The sequence below is a fragment of the Oncorhynchus keta genome, chromosome 2, assembly GCF_023373465.1.
Source record: "Oncorhynchus keta strain PuntledgeMale-10-30-2019 chromosome 2, Oket_V2, whole genome shotgun sequence".
Classification (NCBI taxonomy): domain Eukaryota; kingdom Metazoa; phylum Chordata; class Actinopteri; order Salmoniformes; family Salmonidae; genus Oncorhynchus; species Oncorhynchus keta.
The window spans coordinates 41,661,886-41,681,052 of NC_068422.1; the positions used below are offsets into that span (position 1 = coordinate 41,661,886).

Below are 19,167 nucleotides of genomic sequence, written 5' to 3' on the forward strand. Positions count from 1 at the left end.
TCGCATCCGCTACAAGACCATGGTGCTTGCCTACGGAGCTGTGAGGGGAACGGCACCTCAGTACCTCCAGGCTCTGATCAGGCCCTACACCCAAACAAGGGCACTGCGTTCATCCACCTTTGGCCTGCTCGCCTCCCTACCACTGAGGAAGTACAGTTCCCGCTCAGCCCAGTCAAAACTGTTCGCTGCTCTGGCCCCCAATGGTGGAACAAACTCCCTCACGACGCCAGGACAGCGGAGTCAATCACCACCTTCCGGAGACACCTGAAACCCCACCTCTTTAAGGAATACCTAGGATAGGATAAAGTAATCCTTCTCACCCCCCCCCCCCTTAAAAGATTTAGATGCACTATTGTAAAGTGGCTGTTCCACTGGATGTCATAAGGTGAATGCACCAATTTGTAAGTCGCTCTGGATAAGAGCGTCTGCTAAATGACTTAAATGTAATGTAATGTAACAGCTAACAGGATGAAGTGGGTGATAAGACAGGGAAGGCTATGGGAGACGAGGCGCTCTCCTGGACTGATGATTACCAAGCGAGATAGAGAGTTGTTTTCCAGAGGGAAATAAATATGAGGATTGAGAGTTCAAAGTTCATTTTCTGATTCTGATCATGATGGCATAATCAGCTTGGCCAAGGGTTCATATGATCTTAGTACATCTGGACAGAACTTCAAAGGCTGAACTGAGCCCACACACACGTTCCTGCAAAAACACACACACACACACACACACACCCCATCAGACCCTGCATGACCCACCTCGACTGTGATATCAGGAGAGTCGGGTGGGGTGTTTACCAACAAAACTGATTGGTGCGCAACTACGAGGTAAAAACAGACAGGGTTGGCTTACAGTCAAAGGATTCTTGATAACATGCCAGTTATATTTCGTCTGAAAATGTTCATTGAAAAAATAAAGACATTTTCCCTATAAGCACTTGTTTGTATTTAAAATAAATTGTTACAGTTGTTGGTTATCTGGCTAGCTAACCCTAGCCATATTAGCATAGACGTGACAAGTCAAAACAAGACATGGTATTAAGAACAAATACAACTAGCTGAAACAAGTAATCTACAATTCATCGCACAGCAGCTTCTTGACGCCGTTGCTAGATATCTATGACAACACAGCCTTTTAACTCAAGAGTTGCGCACAAATTATTGTTGGGACGTTGTCAACCCGTCTACAGGCTATGGCTTGTCTGTGCCAGGTTTGGGTAAAAGCTCCTGAATTGAAATGGATTTGACTCTAGTCACAGTGCTACACGAACTCACTCACACATATACTGTCTATACTACAGCACAAAGGTGTACAGTATAGGTGTATTCATGCGGTAATGTCTTGTGTGCGTGTGTACTCTAAACTCACGTTGTGGATCCTGAAGAGGCAGAGGGCCACCACGTGGGCGCACCACTTGGCCCCGGCCCCACAGGTGCAACTGCAGGAGGTAATGCGGCAGCGGTCAAACATGACAGCCACATTGTACGCCCCTTTTGATTGGCCAGTCTGGGGCGATACCACGGTGGCACTGAGGTGGAAACCTGTGAGATAGAGTGAGAGAGAGGGACAGAGAGAAAGACAGAGGGGATAATATCAGCTCTGAAAGGTCAATCTGCTTGTCTGTGTCAGACAATGAGACTGGAGAAATGGAATGAGAAAGTGTTATTATGATGAAGTGGGCCAGGAAAACTTAGAGTGCTGGGGCTGACACTAATAGTGAGCCAGCCATTGGCCGACATTGTGCAGCAGTAAGGGCTGCCAGACAGGAAATGAGAGGCAGTTGTATTTCCATGCACACAGAGAGACTAGGAGATGGGAGAGAGAGGGGGGGGAGATTAGGAAGGTTGGCCAAAAGCTTTTACCCGCTGGACAGCAGCCAGCATTCTCCTGGTGAGGCCGAGCCGGCAAAGAGGAGGAGAGGGAATGGGATTAGAGGAACAACTCAGCGTAACTATTCCAGATTCAACACAATAGGCCCGCTTCAGAGAGCGGAGCTCTGTTCCAGTCTTTCTGCTTCTCCCTGGCAGTCTAATGCCTCCTCCACCCCTAACCTACTTCCCTTCCCCTACTACTTCCACTGAGAGACATGGTTTCCATTACCTCACAATGAGCTCTAATGCTTTTCACCTAATACAGCACTGAATAACATACCCTGGACTCGCAGGAAAACAACGAAGTACACTCAGAGCAGATAAAGAGAAAGAGCTTGCTTTCAAAGATGGTTGTTAACGTTTTAAAAATCAGAGCCCTTGGGTCATTATGGGAGTCTTTGAAAAAGATACATGTCCCTCCAAGGTTTAATACAGTGGGAGAGGTTAGATTGCTTGTTAAGTGAAAGTCTCTTTAACATAACTTACAGTGGCAAGAAAAAGTATGTGAATTACCTGGATTTCTGCATATATTGGTCATCAAATTTGATCTAATCTTCAGTCACAACAATAGACAAACATAGAGCCCCCCTAGCTTCAAGAGGTTAAACTAATAACACAAATTATTGTATTTTTCTTGTCTTTATTGAATACGTCATTTAAACATTCACAGTGTAGGTTGGGAAAAGTATGTGAACCCCTAGGCTAATGACTTCTCCAAAAGCTCATTTGAGTCAGCTAACCTGGAGTCCAATCAATGAGACGAGATTGGAGATGTTGGTTAGAGCTGCCCTGTCCTATTCGAAACACTCAACATTTGAGTTTGCTATTCACAAGAAGCATTGCCTGAACCATGCCTCAAACAAAAGAGATCTCAGAAGACCTAAGATTAAGAATTGTTGACTTGCATAAAGCTGGAAAGGGTTACAAAATAATCTCTAAAAGCCTTGATGTTCATCAGCCCACGGTAAGACAAATTGTCTCTAAATGGAGAAAGTTCAGCACTGTTGCTACTCTCCCTAGGTGTGGCCGTCCTGCAAAGATGACTGCGAGAGCACAGCGCAGAATGCTCAATGAGGTTAAGAAGAATCCTAGAGTGTCAGCTAAAGACTTTCAGAAATCTCTGGAATGTGCTAACATCTCTGTTGACGAGTCTACGATACATAAAACACCAAACAAGAATGGTGTTCATGGGAAGACATCACGGAAGAAGCCACTGCTGTCCAAAAAAAAAAAAACATTGCTGCACGTCTGAAGTTTGCAAAAGTGCACCTGGATGTTCCACAGCGCTACTGGCAAAATATTCTGTGGACAGATTAAACTAAAGTTGAGTTGTTTGGAGGGAACACAACACTATGTGTGGAGAAAGAGTCCTGACCTCAACCCGATTGAGATGCTGTGGCATGACCTCAGGAGAGCAGTTCACACCAGACATCCCAAGAATTTTGCTGAACTGAAACAGTTTTGTAAAGAGGAATGGTCCAAAATTCCTCCCGACCGTTTGGCAGGTCTGATCCGCAACTACAGAAAACTTTGGTTGACGTTATTGCTGCCAAAGGAGGGTCAACCAGTTATTAAATCCAAGGGTTCACATACTTTTTCCACTCTGCACTGTGAATGTTTATACAGTGTGTTCAAATAAAGACATGAAAACATAATTGTTTGTGTGTTATTAGTTTAATCAGACTGTGATGGTCTATTGTTGTGACCTAGATGAGGATCAGATCAAATTGTATGACCAATTTATGCAGAAATCCAGGTATTTCCAAAGGGTTCACATACTTTTCATTGCGACTGTATAAGCATAAACCACTGAGCCACTGTTGAGAAGTGCATAAAAGGGCATTTCACTGTAAGACTTTTTGATCCTAGCTGGCATCTCAGTGATGTTGAGAGGACTGGATTAATAACCCAATCATTAAGTAGTATGTCCAGTGTGTTGGGGCAGGCTGCTTGGCTTGTGGTTAATCCTAGGTGACTATTGAGGTGCCCCATGTAATAGCAGGTCCATATGCACTATATTTCACCTGTGGCTTCATTCATTGACCTAGGAAATGTCTTAAACGGCACAGTACAGCAGCATTCCTACACTACACCAAATTTTATTTCTACTAATGAACTGGGGGTTGGTAAAGTCAATGGCTAATGATTTGTGATAAATATAACCTGACCGGGAAGAGAAAAACCGTAGCGGCCACAGTTTTTCCTGATCAGGTCACGAGGTCAGGATAAACTCTGGGCCCAAGTAATGAGCAGTGAGAGTGGCATGCTCTATCTGAACTCTATCTGTCACAGCTGGTGAGTAAGGCTCCGTTAGGAACGTTTAGGGTCATTAAAGCTCCTGTAATCCCCACACATCCTGCCTGACTGCTCTAATCCAGTCATCTGGGATGAGCAGAGAAATGCAGCAATTCCACCAGGACACCACACCGCTGAGGTGGACACAGCATCTGACCTAGGAATAACACTCAACTATTAAAATTCTCAACTCTGTTTTTTTAATCCCAAAGGGTGACTGTGTGGCTGTGGGACAAGCCAACCAATGTGTGACCAGGACGACATTATGGAGGTTTGTAGGAGGTTTAGAGAGTTCAGTCTTCCGTGCTACTGTTGTCTTAGTGCTGAGATGGTATAGGTAAAGGCCACTGCTCACCTATCTGCAGAGGGTCTTTAACAGCCCTCATCCTGTACAGCTGCTCCCCTCGCTGGAACTCATCTGGGCTGCCGTTGGCCAGACACGAGTACAGCCTGCAGAGGGAGATCCACAGAGAAAGGGGGATGAGATCAGAGAAAAATAAAGACACATTAACTTTTCCAAATACTATGTCCCCTCTGAAGTTGTGCCAGCCATTTTACAAGCCAAATTACATTTGTATAAATTGCGTATTTGGCGTTTGTGACTCTTGGAACTTTTAATGGTCTAACTAATACCGCCTGGTGATGTCAACAGGCAAGCAAAAACTCAAACTATGCAAAAATCCTGCTGATTAAAAGGTCCTGTGTAAATTCTCAACTAGTAACTACCAGGAAATAACACAGATCTCATTTTACACTTTTACAGTGTGAGTTTCAGCTGTTGTACAATATGATACAAAACACAGTAAAACAGAATTTTGACTGCAATGGGCCTTTAACAACATTCCCACAAAAATCTCTCAATATATTACGGAAATCCGAGATGATCTCTGATAGATTTCAGAGCGTGCGCACATGTCCAGCCTTACCGGATGTCCTCCTCGTTCTCAGGGAAGCTCCAGTAGGCGATGCGTAGCTGCAGCTGCTCAGGGACAGGAGGATAGACCTTCTCCACCACCTCAAACGGGATATGGAATGCCACCTGCTTGGCTGAAAGCTCCACCAGAGGGATGACCTGACCATCTAACAGACAGACAGAGAGCAAGAGAGAATACATTTTTCTGCCATCAACCATTGAGGAAAGAAAGCAGTCTAAATAAACTGATGGCTGTGGTTCAGCTGGTCAGAAGCCATGGTAAACCTATCAAAACATTGCCTTGGTGCAAGCCTCCACACTTTCAACATGGCCCTGGCCTGAACTTCATCATGATTAGGGCCCAGAGTTTTTCTTGACCATGTGAACTGTCCAGGAAAAACCATCAGCCTTAGTTGGGAGGAAAAACCTTGGCTCCCATGTTACAAGTCAGTTCACGTGGTCAGAAAAACCTGCTGGGCCTGTTTAGCACTTCAAGCTCCCTTGGTCTCTCAGAGCACAGGACAGCTGCCAAACCCGCAGCCCCTTCGGGAGCCTGTCCTGTCAGCCCAGGAAGGGTTTGGGTTTCCTGAGGGGTTCTGAATGCACACAACCCCTTCTCCAAACACAGCACTCTTCAAAAGCTACAGAGACCCTGAAAAGAAAACTGACACTAAAAGAAATCCTTTCTTCAGCTGGCATAGACTGTAGTGTTGACAACTAGGAAACCATAAGGTCAGCCACATTCCATAGAAATTGCAAAAATTGCTAACGATGAAGCATGAGGGAATGGCACTGCAATTCATCTAGTATATTCTACAGTACCTGTATACTTCCAGTCATTGACCTAAAGTTAGTTAGCATTGGCTCGCACTAGTTAACTACCTCTAACTTTCTTCATACTGTAGGCAGTCATAAAAATACAAATAAATTGCCAGATTCTCGCAGTATACCTTTAAATAAACCAACCACTTGTGGGTCATTCTCATGAAACCATTAAAATACCATGGCAGTAAATGATTTTAAATATAAAAATGTAATTTAGTAATATAACAAAATAGCATAGGATAGTGTTCTCTACCATGCACAAAGAGTAATTTCAACATAGGAATTCATTATTTTTGTATTTTATTGCATTTTCTGCTGAAATTGTCATTAGAGCAAGGCATCCAGCTATGTCTGAATGTATGTTATGTTGTAATTTAAGCAGATGTTCTACATGTTTTCAAATTACAAAAATTATAAACTGAATATTCATGTATAATAATAAAGAAAAAAAATATTTAAAAGTGTCCATGACTGATGTTCTCATCCTCCACAAGCATTTTTAAAAGACTGTTTACACACACAAAATGTTTAATAAAGTTTGATTTTGAAGCAACACATCTACCAGTACCTTCAAGATGGTTACCAGCAGATCTCTTTATATTTCTCCAGTTAAAAGTTAAACATTCTCCTGCATACACAACAGTATTGATTATCATTGCCGATACAGGTAGTTTTCCACATTTAGTAAAACGTTAGATTTAACATTTTCTATGAAAATATACTTCATTAATGTCTAATTATGTACGTTGAGTAAATATTTGCTTTGTCGTCATGTCTTCTCTATTGTTAGCATAACATGCTAAGGTTCCTCATCCTTCGCAACACCATTCTCACTTACTGCTGCAATAAGGCCAGTTTGTGGTAGAGAGAACTTCTGTTTCGGTAATGAGAATTTAATCATACAGACTATATTTTTTAAATATAATGAACTATTAATTTAAATATTATTTACTAACTGTTGATATTTTGCTTTATGTCCTGTTTAATTGCAGACAGTCAGCAAGTGACAAAAATAAAGCTTTAGCGAAGGCTGACAAAATTCAGAGAAAAAGTTTACATCAACCCAGAACTGCTGGAAAAGTACAGAATGACAGAGAGGGTTAGGGGTTGAAGAGGTTACAGCAAGCGTAATTAGCGCATATAAGTCTATGCCCTCATAGAGTGTCTATAAGAAGTCAATACCCTACAGTGTTAGGAAGTCTACACATGCGCACACACTAAAATCAGTAAGCCATTCAATTCCTACTATAGGATGTGTACACACACAGTCTGTAAGCCATTCAGTCCCTTCTATAGGATACACACACAGTCAGTAAGCCATTCAGTCTCCACTATAGGATGACGTGTCCATAACAGTAAGATTTTTCCCATGTTTTGAGACATTCTCATTTCATGTAATGCTTCCTTTCCATTTCCAGATATCAAAAACAAAAGCAAAATTGTAAAATCAAGAAAACTCAAGATCTGACAAAGAAGCAACATGAAAAGAAGAGTGCGGGGAAAACTCAAAAGGTATTACAGAAGAAATCAAAACCTAAAAGCAGTTTTGGACATAACACCATAAAGCAAGGAAGATGACACACTCCAACATGTTCAAGAAGCTAAATTAAGAAGTTTTTCAAAATCTTCAAAAAGACAGCCTCCACAACAGAACAGTCATTCTCACCTCAGCAGGTAAATGTCCCTGCCATCAACTCAACACCTAAAAAGAGACATCTCTACTAGAGGTCGACCGATTATGATTTTTCTTACACCGATACCGATTATTGGAGGACCAAAAAAGCTGATTACGATTAGTCGGGTGATTTTTTAAAAATGTATTTGTAATAATGACAATTACAACAATGCTGAATGAACACTTATTTTAACTTAATATAATACATTAATAAATTCAATTTAGCCTCAAATAAATAATGAAACATGTTCAATTTGGTTTAAATAATGCAAAAACAAAGTGTTGGAGAAGAAAGTAAAAGTGCAATATGTGCCATGTAAGAAAGCTAACGTTTAAGTTCCCTGCTCAGAACATGAGAACATATGAAAGCTGGTGGTTCCTTTTAACATGAGTCTTCAATATTCCCAGGTAAGATGTTTTAGGTTGTAGTTATTATAGGAATTATAGGACTATTTCCCTCTATACCATTTGTATTTCATTAACCTTTGACTATTGGATGTTCTTATAGGCACTTTAGTATTGCCAGTGTAACAGTATAGCTTCCATACCTCTCTTCGCCGCTACCTGGGCTCGAACCAGGAACACATCGACAACAGCCACCCTCGAAGCAGCGTTACCCATGCAGAGCAAGGGAACTACTACTCCAAGTCTCAAAGCGAGTGACGTCACCGATTGAAATGCTATTAGCGCGCACCCCACTAATTAGCTAGCCATTTCACATCGGTTACACCAGCCTAATCTCGGGAGTTGATTGGCTTGAAGTCAGAAACAGCTCAATGCTTGAAGCACAGCGAAGAGCTGCTGGCAAACACACGAAAGTGCTGTTTGAATGAATGCTTACGAACCTGCTGGTGCCTACCATCACTCAGTCAGACTGCTCTATCAAATCATAGACTTAATTATAACATAACACACAGAAATGCGAGCCTTAGGTCATTAATATGGTCGAATCCGGAAACTGTAATTTTGAAAACAAAACGTTACGTATTTCACTAAAATAATTAACCGTTCCGTATATTATCAAACGGGTGGCATCCCTAAGTCTAAATATTGCACAACCTTCACTGTTATATCAAAGTAATGTAAATTTCTGGCAAATTAGTTTGCAATGAGCCAGGCGGCCCAAACTGTTGCATATACCCGGACTCTGCGTGCAATGAATGCAAGAGAAGTGACACAATTTCACCAGGATAATATTGCCTGCTAACCTGGATTTCTTTTACCTAAATATGCAGGTTTAAAAATATATACTTCTGTGTATTGATTTTAAGAAAGGCATTGGTGTTGCGCACTGCATTGAAAGCGCACAGCATCGATTATATGCAAACTAGTAATGTCATCAACCATGTGTAGTTATAACTAGTGATTATTATTGATTGTTTTGTTATAGGATAAGTTCAATGCTAGCTAGCAACTTACCTTGGCTTCTTAGTGCATTCGCGTAACATGCAGGCTCCTTGTGAGGCAGGTGGTTAAAGCGTTGGACTAGTTAACCGTAAGGTTGCAAGATTGAAAAAAATTGCCATCCAAAAATACCGGTTTCCTATTGTTATAAAAACTTGAAATCAGCCTAAATTAAAATCGGACATTCCGCGCAATCGGTCGACCTCTAATCTCTACAGACACCAGGACCAATGAAGATATCTACCCCAAAGGAATCACCCAAAAATAAGAACATAAGAAAGAAAACAATATCAAAATTGAGGTCAAAGTTGAGCAACACAGAAGAGAAGTTGCTGGAGAGGATCAAAGAGATGGGCAACCGAAAGAAAAGACTGAAAAGACTTGAGATGGTGGCCAAGAGGAAGCAGGTAATTGTCAACATGGAAGGCAGAAAGGTCCAGAAGAAAACTACAAAGAGAGGTCATCAGAGAACATTAGACAATAACAGCCAGAGAAGACAAATGCGTAAACTTGTTAGCCGCTTCCTTCATCTCCACTGTAATAAATGGGAAATCCAGAGAAGTTCGGTAAAAGGCCAAGATATTCCGTAAGAGAGCCTTAACAAACACTATGGCAAATCTTCTAAGAAGATTTCTGTCTAAGAATCCAAGGCACAACCTTTCCAAGGCTCAATTCTTTAAATTTGAGCCGCTTTGGATTGGCCATCGAAGAGTCAGATAGAGAAACATGTGCTTGCAAAGCTCAAGAAAACTTTGGCTTCAAGATAAAGCTGCACCAGCTTGGAGGTCATAGAAATATCATCCCCAAGGGACAATGTACAGGCCAGTGTGTGGTGACAATGACATGTGCTGTTCTAATGTTTTTGTATGTGTTCTCTGATTTTAGCCTGTTTGTTAGGTACTTTTGAAGCACTGCAAAATTAAATTCTTTGAACTTGAATCCATGATTGTGCCAATATCTCATATATTCTACAATAAATGTTGTTTTAACCATACCTCAGTCTTAGTATACTTATTATCATGACCAAAATCATCCTCAATACCAAAACATATGTATCAATACCGCAACAGGTAATAACATTTTATGTTAATTTAATGAAAGGAAAAATAGTTTGCTTTTAAATGCAGGCTTGCCACATTTTTGAAAATATGTCAGGTTTCAATGAAATATCAAAAATATTAGGTTGTAGATTGCAGAAGGTGTTGCGGTAAATGACAGTCAAAATCAAATCAATTAAAAAATATATTTATATAATAGTGTTTCAAGTAACTGTGCATGACTGTTAATAATCAGTATTTTTAAAATGTGAAAATGTATTAGCTTTCCTAATGTTCTTGATGTTTTCAGACTATTCAGGTAATGAGATTTTTAAGGACATGTTTTGGACAATTTATTCAAAGGGGTGTTAAATTGTTAGTAAATGTTTTAAAATTAATGCTCAAACACTTCAGACTTGGTTATTAATGCCTAAAAAGGAAATGTGTTGTTGCAAGTCTTTAAAGATTTCATGTTTGAATAACAAAAAAGGTATGACTCCATTTTCAGGATGACACAGAACAGGCTGCATTGTCTCTCAATTTCATGTTGATCCAATCCTCAGAAAATAAAATAAGCTGACAACCAAGCTGGCCCAGCACACAACTACTACACACCCAAAACAAAGCCCTGGCCCTCAGTGGACACTATCCTCATCCCTGTCCTAACATAGAAGGTTTTAGGGGCTAAGCCCGAAGCAGTTGTGTGAATTCTATTGCATTAGATATTAGGCTTGAGCTTTTCAAACAAACAGAGAGAACCAAGGTGGCTTACATCACTATAAACTATTGCTGAGTGATTGGTGCCGTTTCAATTCTATTATTATTATTTTTTCCGGTTTTGTTACAAAAAACATTTAATACATTATCAAATGATGACATTAAAATGATTTGAGCTTCCCTCAGCCATCAACTGCCTTTTTCCTGACACTGACAGTGGGTTGAATGAATATTAACAATTAATAAGAGCCCCATGATGGTAGTGAACGCACATTACTGCTTATCACTATCCATCATTAACTCACATGACTTACTTTAATAAAATATTTAAGTTGAGTACACTACTTTGTTTTTATTCGATTACTTATTTTTAAATTCCTTAAAAAACATCTCTGCTCAGGCAGTAGCAGCCAGCCAGCATCCTGTTTTGCTCAGCTAGTAGTTTTACTAGTTCTTTAATTTGACAAGTTCTTCCAAGTAGATAAGGCACACTTTCAAAACGGCTTATTATCTAACATCAACTATCAAATCGGGTAGAGCTACCTCACAAACGGGCAGTGTCATAGAGCTCGCCAGCTTGTAGTCCCAAACTAGTTAGCATTTTATAACTTTGGTATATTAGGCATTGTTATGGGGGAAATGAATGGGGTTTTGGGATATACACCGAAAATAAGGTCTGAGGTTAACGCAGGCATGAGAGATCTTATAAATGTTCTATGAGATAATATCAGTCCGTTAAGATGGATGACCTTTATGTGCTCAAAATAAGAGTTGATAAGTCGCTTTCAGAAATGGTACTACATTAGTCGCAACATTTTTCAAGTCACAACACCAACCACGCAAAGTTGTCTATGCTGCAGTCCGCCAAAAAAGCTAGTTAGCTTAGTTAACGTTCTGCTTATCAGCTTGAACAAAAACGCAAGGATGGTATTTTGGTTTGCTCCAGGCTGCAACCATCTCTCTTCAGCAGGAAGATGCTAGTTTTTTCGGTTCCCAGACGATGTTGATAAGGTCTGTCTGATAAGGTAAACTAAGCCTGTTAGCTAGACAACAAATAAATGCAATGTATTTTTTTTACATGTTAGCACATCGTTAGCGTTTTACTTGTTTTGATTACATAAATGCTTCAAAATTCACAAAACGTGGTGTTATGTGATCAGATTATCTCATAGAACAAAACATTTAAGATATCCTAAGCCTGTGTTTACCACAGACCTTATTTTCAGCATTTATCCACAAAGCCTAAACATAAAAAATAAAAATAAATATTTCCTCATAGGCTTTTGCCATCGAGCCATGGCAGAGGTAGCCTCTGTTAGTACCAACAAAAAAACATAATTACTATTCCTCTCTCATGCGGTCCGTGTGTATATGCGCTTCTGTCTGTGGTCAGAAAGAAAAGGCCCAATGGATCATGGTCATTGTCGTTAATTACCATGTTTCTGCACTGAACTTGAGTTCAATATTTGCCTAATGAAAACTACAACTTCCAAGCAGCCCAGCCCAAAGGTATTAGCCTAATTTATCTCGTGAATGATTTGATTTCTCTCTAGAGAAACAACGCGTTGAGCTCACAAAAAAACATGGAATTAAAGTAATTGAACAGACATAGGTCAATTTTGTTGTTTAATAACTTTGGATAAAGAACACCATTTTGGTTAAATCGCTCAGCATTACTATAAACACCTGCTCCCCTGCCCCATGTAAGCTACAAATAGGAAGGAGAGCGAGGGAGAGAGGGAAAGAGAAAAATAGGGGGAGCCCAGTAACAGCAGCGAGGGTGCCGTAACAGGGTCTCGCAGAGTCTTTGTTGCCATCCAGTCACTGCCAGTTGCATGGTGACTAACTCCTTACCGACCAATCAGGAGAGAGAAGGGGGGTGCCACGCTCAAATAGCTGTTCCATTGTAGAGTGGTGAAGGATTGCTGCTCACACACATGCCCAGTAGGTCGTGTGCTTACTGTCTCTCTCCAGTCTGTGGTTAGAAAGAAATAGATCAACAGAGCCAACAGATGCATAGGGCCTAACCAAAACCCTAACCGTACCCTACATTTTGAGCAATTGAGATAAATAAATATATTTAACCTTTAACTCTGTAAGTCAGTTAAGAACAAATTCTTATCTACAATGACAGCCTACCTCAGCCAAACCCTAATGATGCTGGCCGAATTTTGTGCCGCCCTATGGGACTCCCAATCACGGCGGGTTATGATACAGCCTGGAATCGAACCAGGGTCAGTAGATATAAGATAGCCTTCAAGGTCTATTCCTCTCTCATGCGGTCTGTGTGTATATGCGCTTCTTTCTGTGGTCAGAAAGAATGTAACCTTCAGTAAAATCTCTTACTGATCTCACTTTTTGGGGAATCTGACAGTGACTTTAGATGAGTATTTTGAGGTTTGGCAACTCTTTCATGCAATATCAGCAGAAATACACAGATAGATCAAATTGGGTTTTGTATTACTAAACCACAATCCCCAGCTCTGAACTGAATGACCTGCACAAGACAAAGCCCTCTATACAGCCCACAGCTGACTCCACTCCACCCTTCCCCTACCACTCCTTAAACGTAAACAAACAGGCCTGACCGCACATACACCCTCCCCCAAACTCCCCTAGCTGAGGCTTCTAATAAATATTTCTCCCCCCCCCCGCCGGTTCCTTACTTGCTTGTACAACCCACACGGGTCGGCGCTCTGTTTACCCCTCCCCAGCTGCCGTCCAATAAGCCAGCTCAGAGAACTCAGCTGAGACTCCAGGACCCCCACTCACACACGGACGGACGGACCCCAGTGTACAACTCCACCCACACAGCCAGGTCGGCCAACATTACAAATCATTGACAGATTAAGTCACTCCAACAGCACTATGCTCAATGAAACCAAAGTTTAAATATATATATATATATATATATAGAGAGAGAGAGAGAGAGAGAGAGAGAGAGAGAACAAAAATAAAACGCAACATGCAATAATTAACGATTTTACTGAGTTACAGTTCAAGCAAAAAAGTTGGCCAATTAGAAAAAAATTAATTAGGCCCTAATCTATGGATTTCACATGGCTGGGCAGGGGTGCAGCCATGGGTGGGCATAGGCCCAACCACTGGGGAGCCAGGCCCAGCCAATCAAAAGTTGTTTTTCCCCACAAAGGAGCTTTATTACAGACCAAAATACTCCTTAGCTTCATCAGCTGTCTCAGATGTTACCGCAGGTGAAGAAGCTGGATGTGGAGGTCCTGGGCTGGCATGGATACACATGGTCTGCGGTTATGAGGCCGGTTGGATGTACTGACAAATTCTTTAAAATTACTTTGGATGTGGCTTATGGTAGAGAAATTAACATTACATTCTCTGGTAACAGCTCTGGGGGACATTCTTGCAGTCAACATGCTAATTGCATGCTCCCTCAAAACTTGGCATTGTGTTGTGACAAAACTGCACATTTTAGAGGGTCCGTTTATTGTCCCCAGAACAAGGTGCACCTGTGTAATGATTCTGCTGTTTAATCAGCTTCTTGATATGCCACACCTGTCAGGTGGATGCATTATCTTGGCAAAGGAGAAATGCTCACTAACAGTGTTGTAAACAAATTTGTGCACAACATTTGAGAGAAATGTGCGTATGGAAACTTCTGGGATCTTTAATTTCAGCTCATGAAACATGGGACTAACACTTTACATGGTGTGTTTATATTTTTTGTTAAGTATTTATGCATGTCACATACACCAGATGTGTACAGTGAAATGTGTGGTTTTACAGGATCAGCAATAGTAGTGCAGCACCCCTGGAGCAAATAAGGGTTAAGTGCCTTGCTCAATGGCACAGTTACAGAGTTTCCACGTACTTTACTCTGGGATTTGAACCAGCAACCTTTCTGTTACTGACCCAACACTCTTAACCGGTAGGCTGCCTAGCCTATACAACATGATCTACTTTGGTAGAGAAAGTAAGTAATACATTTTGGAGGACAATGTTGTAGACATGAGGTTAGGGGGATGTAGAAAGAAATGACATTATGCAAGTATTATAGAAACTATCCTGCAAATAAACTAATGGGTTATCATCAATGGCATCACAGCCAATAGGCCTAAATTAAACGAGGACTCAGTAACATGGGCAGCCAGCACTTGCACTCCCATTGGCAAAGTGTCCCATACTGATGAGTTCAGAGCCCTTTGAGGACTCTCCAAAGAATAAGCAGCAGAGCAACATGGGCTGTTGTTGTGCAGTCAACAAATGGGCTTCATTCTGAGAGAACAAGCTTGCTATGCCTCAATTCTGGGAAAATGGTATCCTAGGAAGGCCATACTATGTAAAATGCACACAGCCTAAATGATCAATGGTCAAATGATGAGGACAGGACAACCAACTGGAAATTAGGACCAAATTCATTATTTTTAACTAGGCGACACTGATCAAAGCAGTTTACAATTGTAGTATTATTCAAATGTACAATAAAAGGCACTACTTCTTCATTGGCAGAGCAGCATTTAGAGTGATACAGCCTCTGCAGAAGTCAGTGCATCCATAGTTCTTGCGCTTCGCGGAGAAGCGCAGAGCTGTTGTCAACGAAGTGAGTTTGTATTTATATAGGACCTCCAGCCCTCACCTACCGTCAACCAATCATGTCAATGTGGAGCTATACAGAGCCCTCTTGCATTGTTACAAATTTTGTGAGTCACACGGTGATGCGGTACAGAGCTAAATTTGGCCTCTGCGTGCTGTCAGAGGCTCCGTAATTGCGTCACACCATCCATACAGTGCCTCCGACCACATTTTCAGATCAAGCATAAATTGGCTCTTAGTGAAGATAATGTGCAATATTACATTTTATAAATTACTTTGGAGATTGATGTGTATAGTTACATTGACGTATCTTGTGAACTTTCTATTCTGAAAACAGGCTAATGCATGAGTGTAATGTTTGTTAGAGATTTTCACAAGAAGACAATGACGTCCAAGACAAAAAACAAATTCTGATTCAAGTCAGGCTTTCAGATTATTTGGATCCATCATTACAGGCACTTTAAGTAATGAGAGAAAGGAGAACCCATGCTGGCCACCACAATGTTATTTGGCAACAGGCATCAAGTGGTTTTAAGTGGTCAAAGGTCAATATGAGGACACTGAAAGTGTAACAAGATGATGTGATTACGAGTAATAGAATGTGTGTGTTTACCTTTAATCTTAACTGTAGGAGAATTTGGTCCACCAGACTGTTTTCTCCATCCCCTCCAGTTCTGACACAGACTCTCAGCTTCTGATATGAAGGAGCAGAGCGAGTCCTCTTCGAACCGGTCAGAATCTTCGAAGGAGAACCTTTCTCCGTCTTCCCACTCGGCGAACATTAGTTCCATTACATCCACTGTAGGCTATATAACACAGGATTCAAGTGGACTGTACAATAGCCAAGGCCTTCCGTCAAAGGATTAAAAAAAATAAAAGGGTGAGAGTGGCCCACCACTGACAGGCAGCAGAAGGAAAGAACACTTCCACAAGTCTCCAGTAAAAGTTGGGGGAGGGGTGAGCGCAACACAACCAAAACACTGCTGAGAGCTCACTGTAGTCTTGCTGGCGAGCTACACAATAAAACAATAATATCCATTCTAAACAGTAGGGGGGAAAATACTTTGTCACAAATTGTACCAAATTAGTATTCAGTATATCTGGAAAAGAGAGGCACAACTAGGTCACTCAATGACCTTTTCCCTCATCTTTCTTACCAAGGCCTTGCCATTTAGGGTGATAACTTATCTGAGACACCGTATATCCATGTCGTCTGAGAAAGTTGATCCTAGTCCGGTAACAATTTAGTTTCTGTCCACTACCACCACACAGTTTCGAGTTGGACTGTTTCTGCTTGACTGTCTAGTTGAGTGGACAGTAGTTCGTGGGAGACGACCCCCACTCACTTACAAGTCACCCATAGACACATATTGATAGGTTTCTTATCTAACTAATTTTAATTTAACACTTTCTACATTGGCTACGATTAACCCAACTCGTCCAAATAAATATTGACGTCAACTATTGTACTTTACTTTAAAATGAAATCTACATAAACGTAACTTGTTTTCCTCCATTTCCAACCTCCTCGATGAATCAGCTGTGCTGCACACTGCCCGTCTCGAGACAACCGAACATAATGTTCCAAAAGCTTGCAAGCAATACAACCTAGCAGGCCTATTTAATTTCCCCTGTGGATAAAACGAGAATAAAATAACAAGTGAAATCCAGATAGAATGAGAGACGGTAGCTTTCTTTGACAGACACTCACTACTCAAGCTTGAGGGGCTGATAGCTTGCTAATAGCTAGCATTAGCCAACTAAACTATCTGCTAATGCTAACTAGCCAGCTAACTACAGTAGTAAGCGAACACTGGCCAACAAGAGTAGGTTGCTAAATCAGCGAGCTAACATCTTAAAAATACAAGAGTCTCGATTGTCATTCACAATTGTAGTAGCTAGGAGTTCTAATTTGTGGTCAACATCGTAAAAATTAGCTAATATTCTTTCAAACACCGTCTCTGACAGGATACCCTTCGTCCTAATCCATGTCTCAAAGCCCTAGCTAGCGAGCTACAGCAGCATCCGCTCCGACAGGGGCTTTGGTGTTTGTTTACCTTGACACCTTTAAAGACCTACACATCCGTCAAACTTGACTGAATTACATACTATTTTCGAGCAACGGTCTTCGGTAAGTGGTGCACGGTTAGTTTTATATCTGTTGGATTGCACATCTACTCTATTAGCTAATAGACTTGACTCGAATTTATTTGCCTTTGTATTTATATTTTTAAAAAGCTTCTTCGCTCGAGCCCCACTGGTTCCCGATGACTCCGAGTCCGAATACTGAAAAAAAAGAACCTTCTTCCCTACTGACACCGGTAGTCCTACCGTTCCCACGTTGTGTCTTCGAGCCTTCGAACGACACCGGGGTCCCTCCAAATTGTCTCAACAGTCCCCCACTCTTCCACTCTCCCTGATCGGGAAGATGGCTCTTCTGCTCTCGCTGGCTTCAGCAAAGCTTGGCTGTTGCCTCTATCAGCTGATTTTAACTTCAGCCTCGTTTTCGCTAGCGTCAAACTCTCATCTGGCTGTACAAATCTTGGCATAAACGCCACCAAAATTGACCCTTTTCACAACCCTATCCTAACTACCACTCAGATTTCAGAGTGGTCAATAGTTGCCTTTTGGACAAAACTAAATTATGATTGCATTCATGGCCTAACCATAGATGAGCCATGTGTTCACTTGCCATGTATATTTTGCTTGTATATTTTGTATATTTCGTATTTAATATAGATGCATTATATTGTACTAGGTACTGATTTATAGATTTGCTGATGTATTTTCTTGCCCAATATGCATTCAGGGCTCGAACCACCCAGTTTATAATAACTTATAACGCCTGGTGATGGCACCTGGCAAGTCAAAACTCCACCCATGCAAAACCTGCTGATAAGAAGGTCCTAGCTTGTATTTTCAACCAGCAACTATCAGGAAATCACACTTTTACAGTGTTAGTGTCATCAGCTGTTGTGCAATATGATACAACACACAGGAAAACATAATTTTGACTGCACTGGGCCTTTAAGTATGTGAAGTGAAACATGGTTTACTTAGAGTCTCTTTACACTACACTACATTGATTACACAGAATAGGTCCAGGAGAGATACTTAGTAAAGAGAGATCTTGATTCAAATTTCTCTTTAAGAGATGTCTCCTCTGGAGGTAGCATGGGAGCCATCTACAACACATATCCACCCCTGTCTGAGTCTTGACTTAAACCTCTTTGTCCCCTTGGGAGGATAGGGCGTCCACCATGGATCTCCACCTCACTCTCTTCTGTGCAAGGACTTTCTCCTCCAGCCAGGAGATCCCCACTTTACTTCGTCATTGAAGAGTGGAGCATCTCCAGTTGTTTTTAGGCCTTCCCTGCTTTCTTTTTTCTTCTGGGTTGAAGTCAATTTTCCTTGAAACCCAACGTTGAATTGCATTGAATTCTAAGTCGGGAAACAATATATCTAAAGGAAAGTATAATTAGATAAACTTTTCCAAGCGCAGGTAGTGCGTTCAGTTTTATATCACAGATGCTCAGAATTATGTAAACACGTGCACGAGCTTGGCAAGTATGCATGCGTCTCGTGCATGTATTTTTATTTTGTGCACATGCTTCAGGTGTTAGAAATTGGAATGCACTACCAGCGCTTTGAAAAGTGTATGTATTGTCTCACATTCCTACCGCAAAAAGGACAAGATGCATGGATAACCGGTAAAGTGCGTTAAAATATAATCGTATTCAACATTCTGGTCGTAAGAGGAAACGTTCCAGATTCAAATGTTTTTTTTTCTGCCCGACGTAGTGTTTAATACAATTAAAAGTTGAGTTTCCAGGCAATAGTCCAGTGCTTGTTTTATGTTTG

General features: G+C 41.1%; 1 protein-coding gene across 12 annotated transcripts in view; it reads right to left on the reverse strand.

Annotated features, from left to right (window-relative positions):
- LOC118361322 (zinc finger SWIM domain-containing protein 8-like) overlaps positions 1-17,967 on the reverse strand; it is a 52,404-nt gene extending 34,437 nt beyond the window's left edge. For 3 of the 12 annotated variants that reach the window (XM_052476683.1, XM_052476668.1, XM_052476675.1), the window contains exons 1-4: positions 15,920-17,948; positions 5,096-5,249; positions 4,525-4,619; positions 1,372-1,544 (exon numbers count right to left, since the gene is read on the reverse strand). In XM_052476683.1, coding sequence (XP_052332643.1) covers positions 1,372-1,544; positions 4,525-4,619; positions 5,096-5,249; positions 15,920-16,097 — 600 coding nt within the window. In that variant the 5' untranslated portion in view covers positions 16,098-17,948. Of the gene's footprint in view, positions 1-1,371; positions 1,545-4,524; positions 4,620-5,095; positions 5,250-12,594; positions 12,716-15,919 lie in introns of all 12 variants that reach the window. The other 9 variants (XM_052476679.1, XM_052476677.1, XM_052476658.1 and 6 more) reach the window with 8 other exon arrangements.
- Between the last annotated feature and the right edge of the window lie 1,200 nt (positions 17,968-19,167).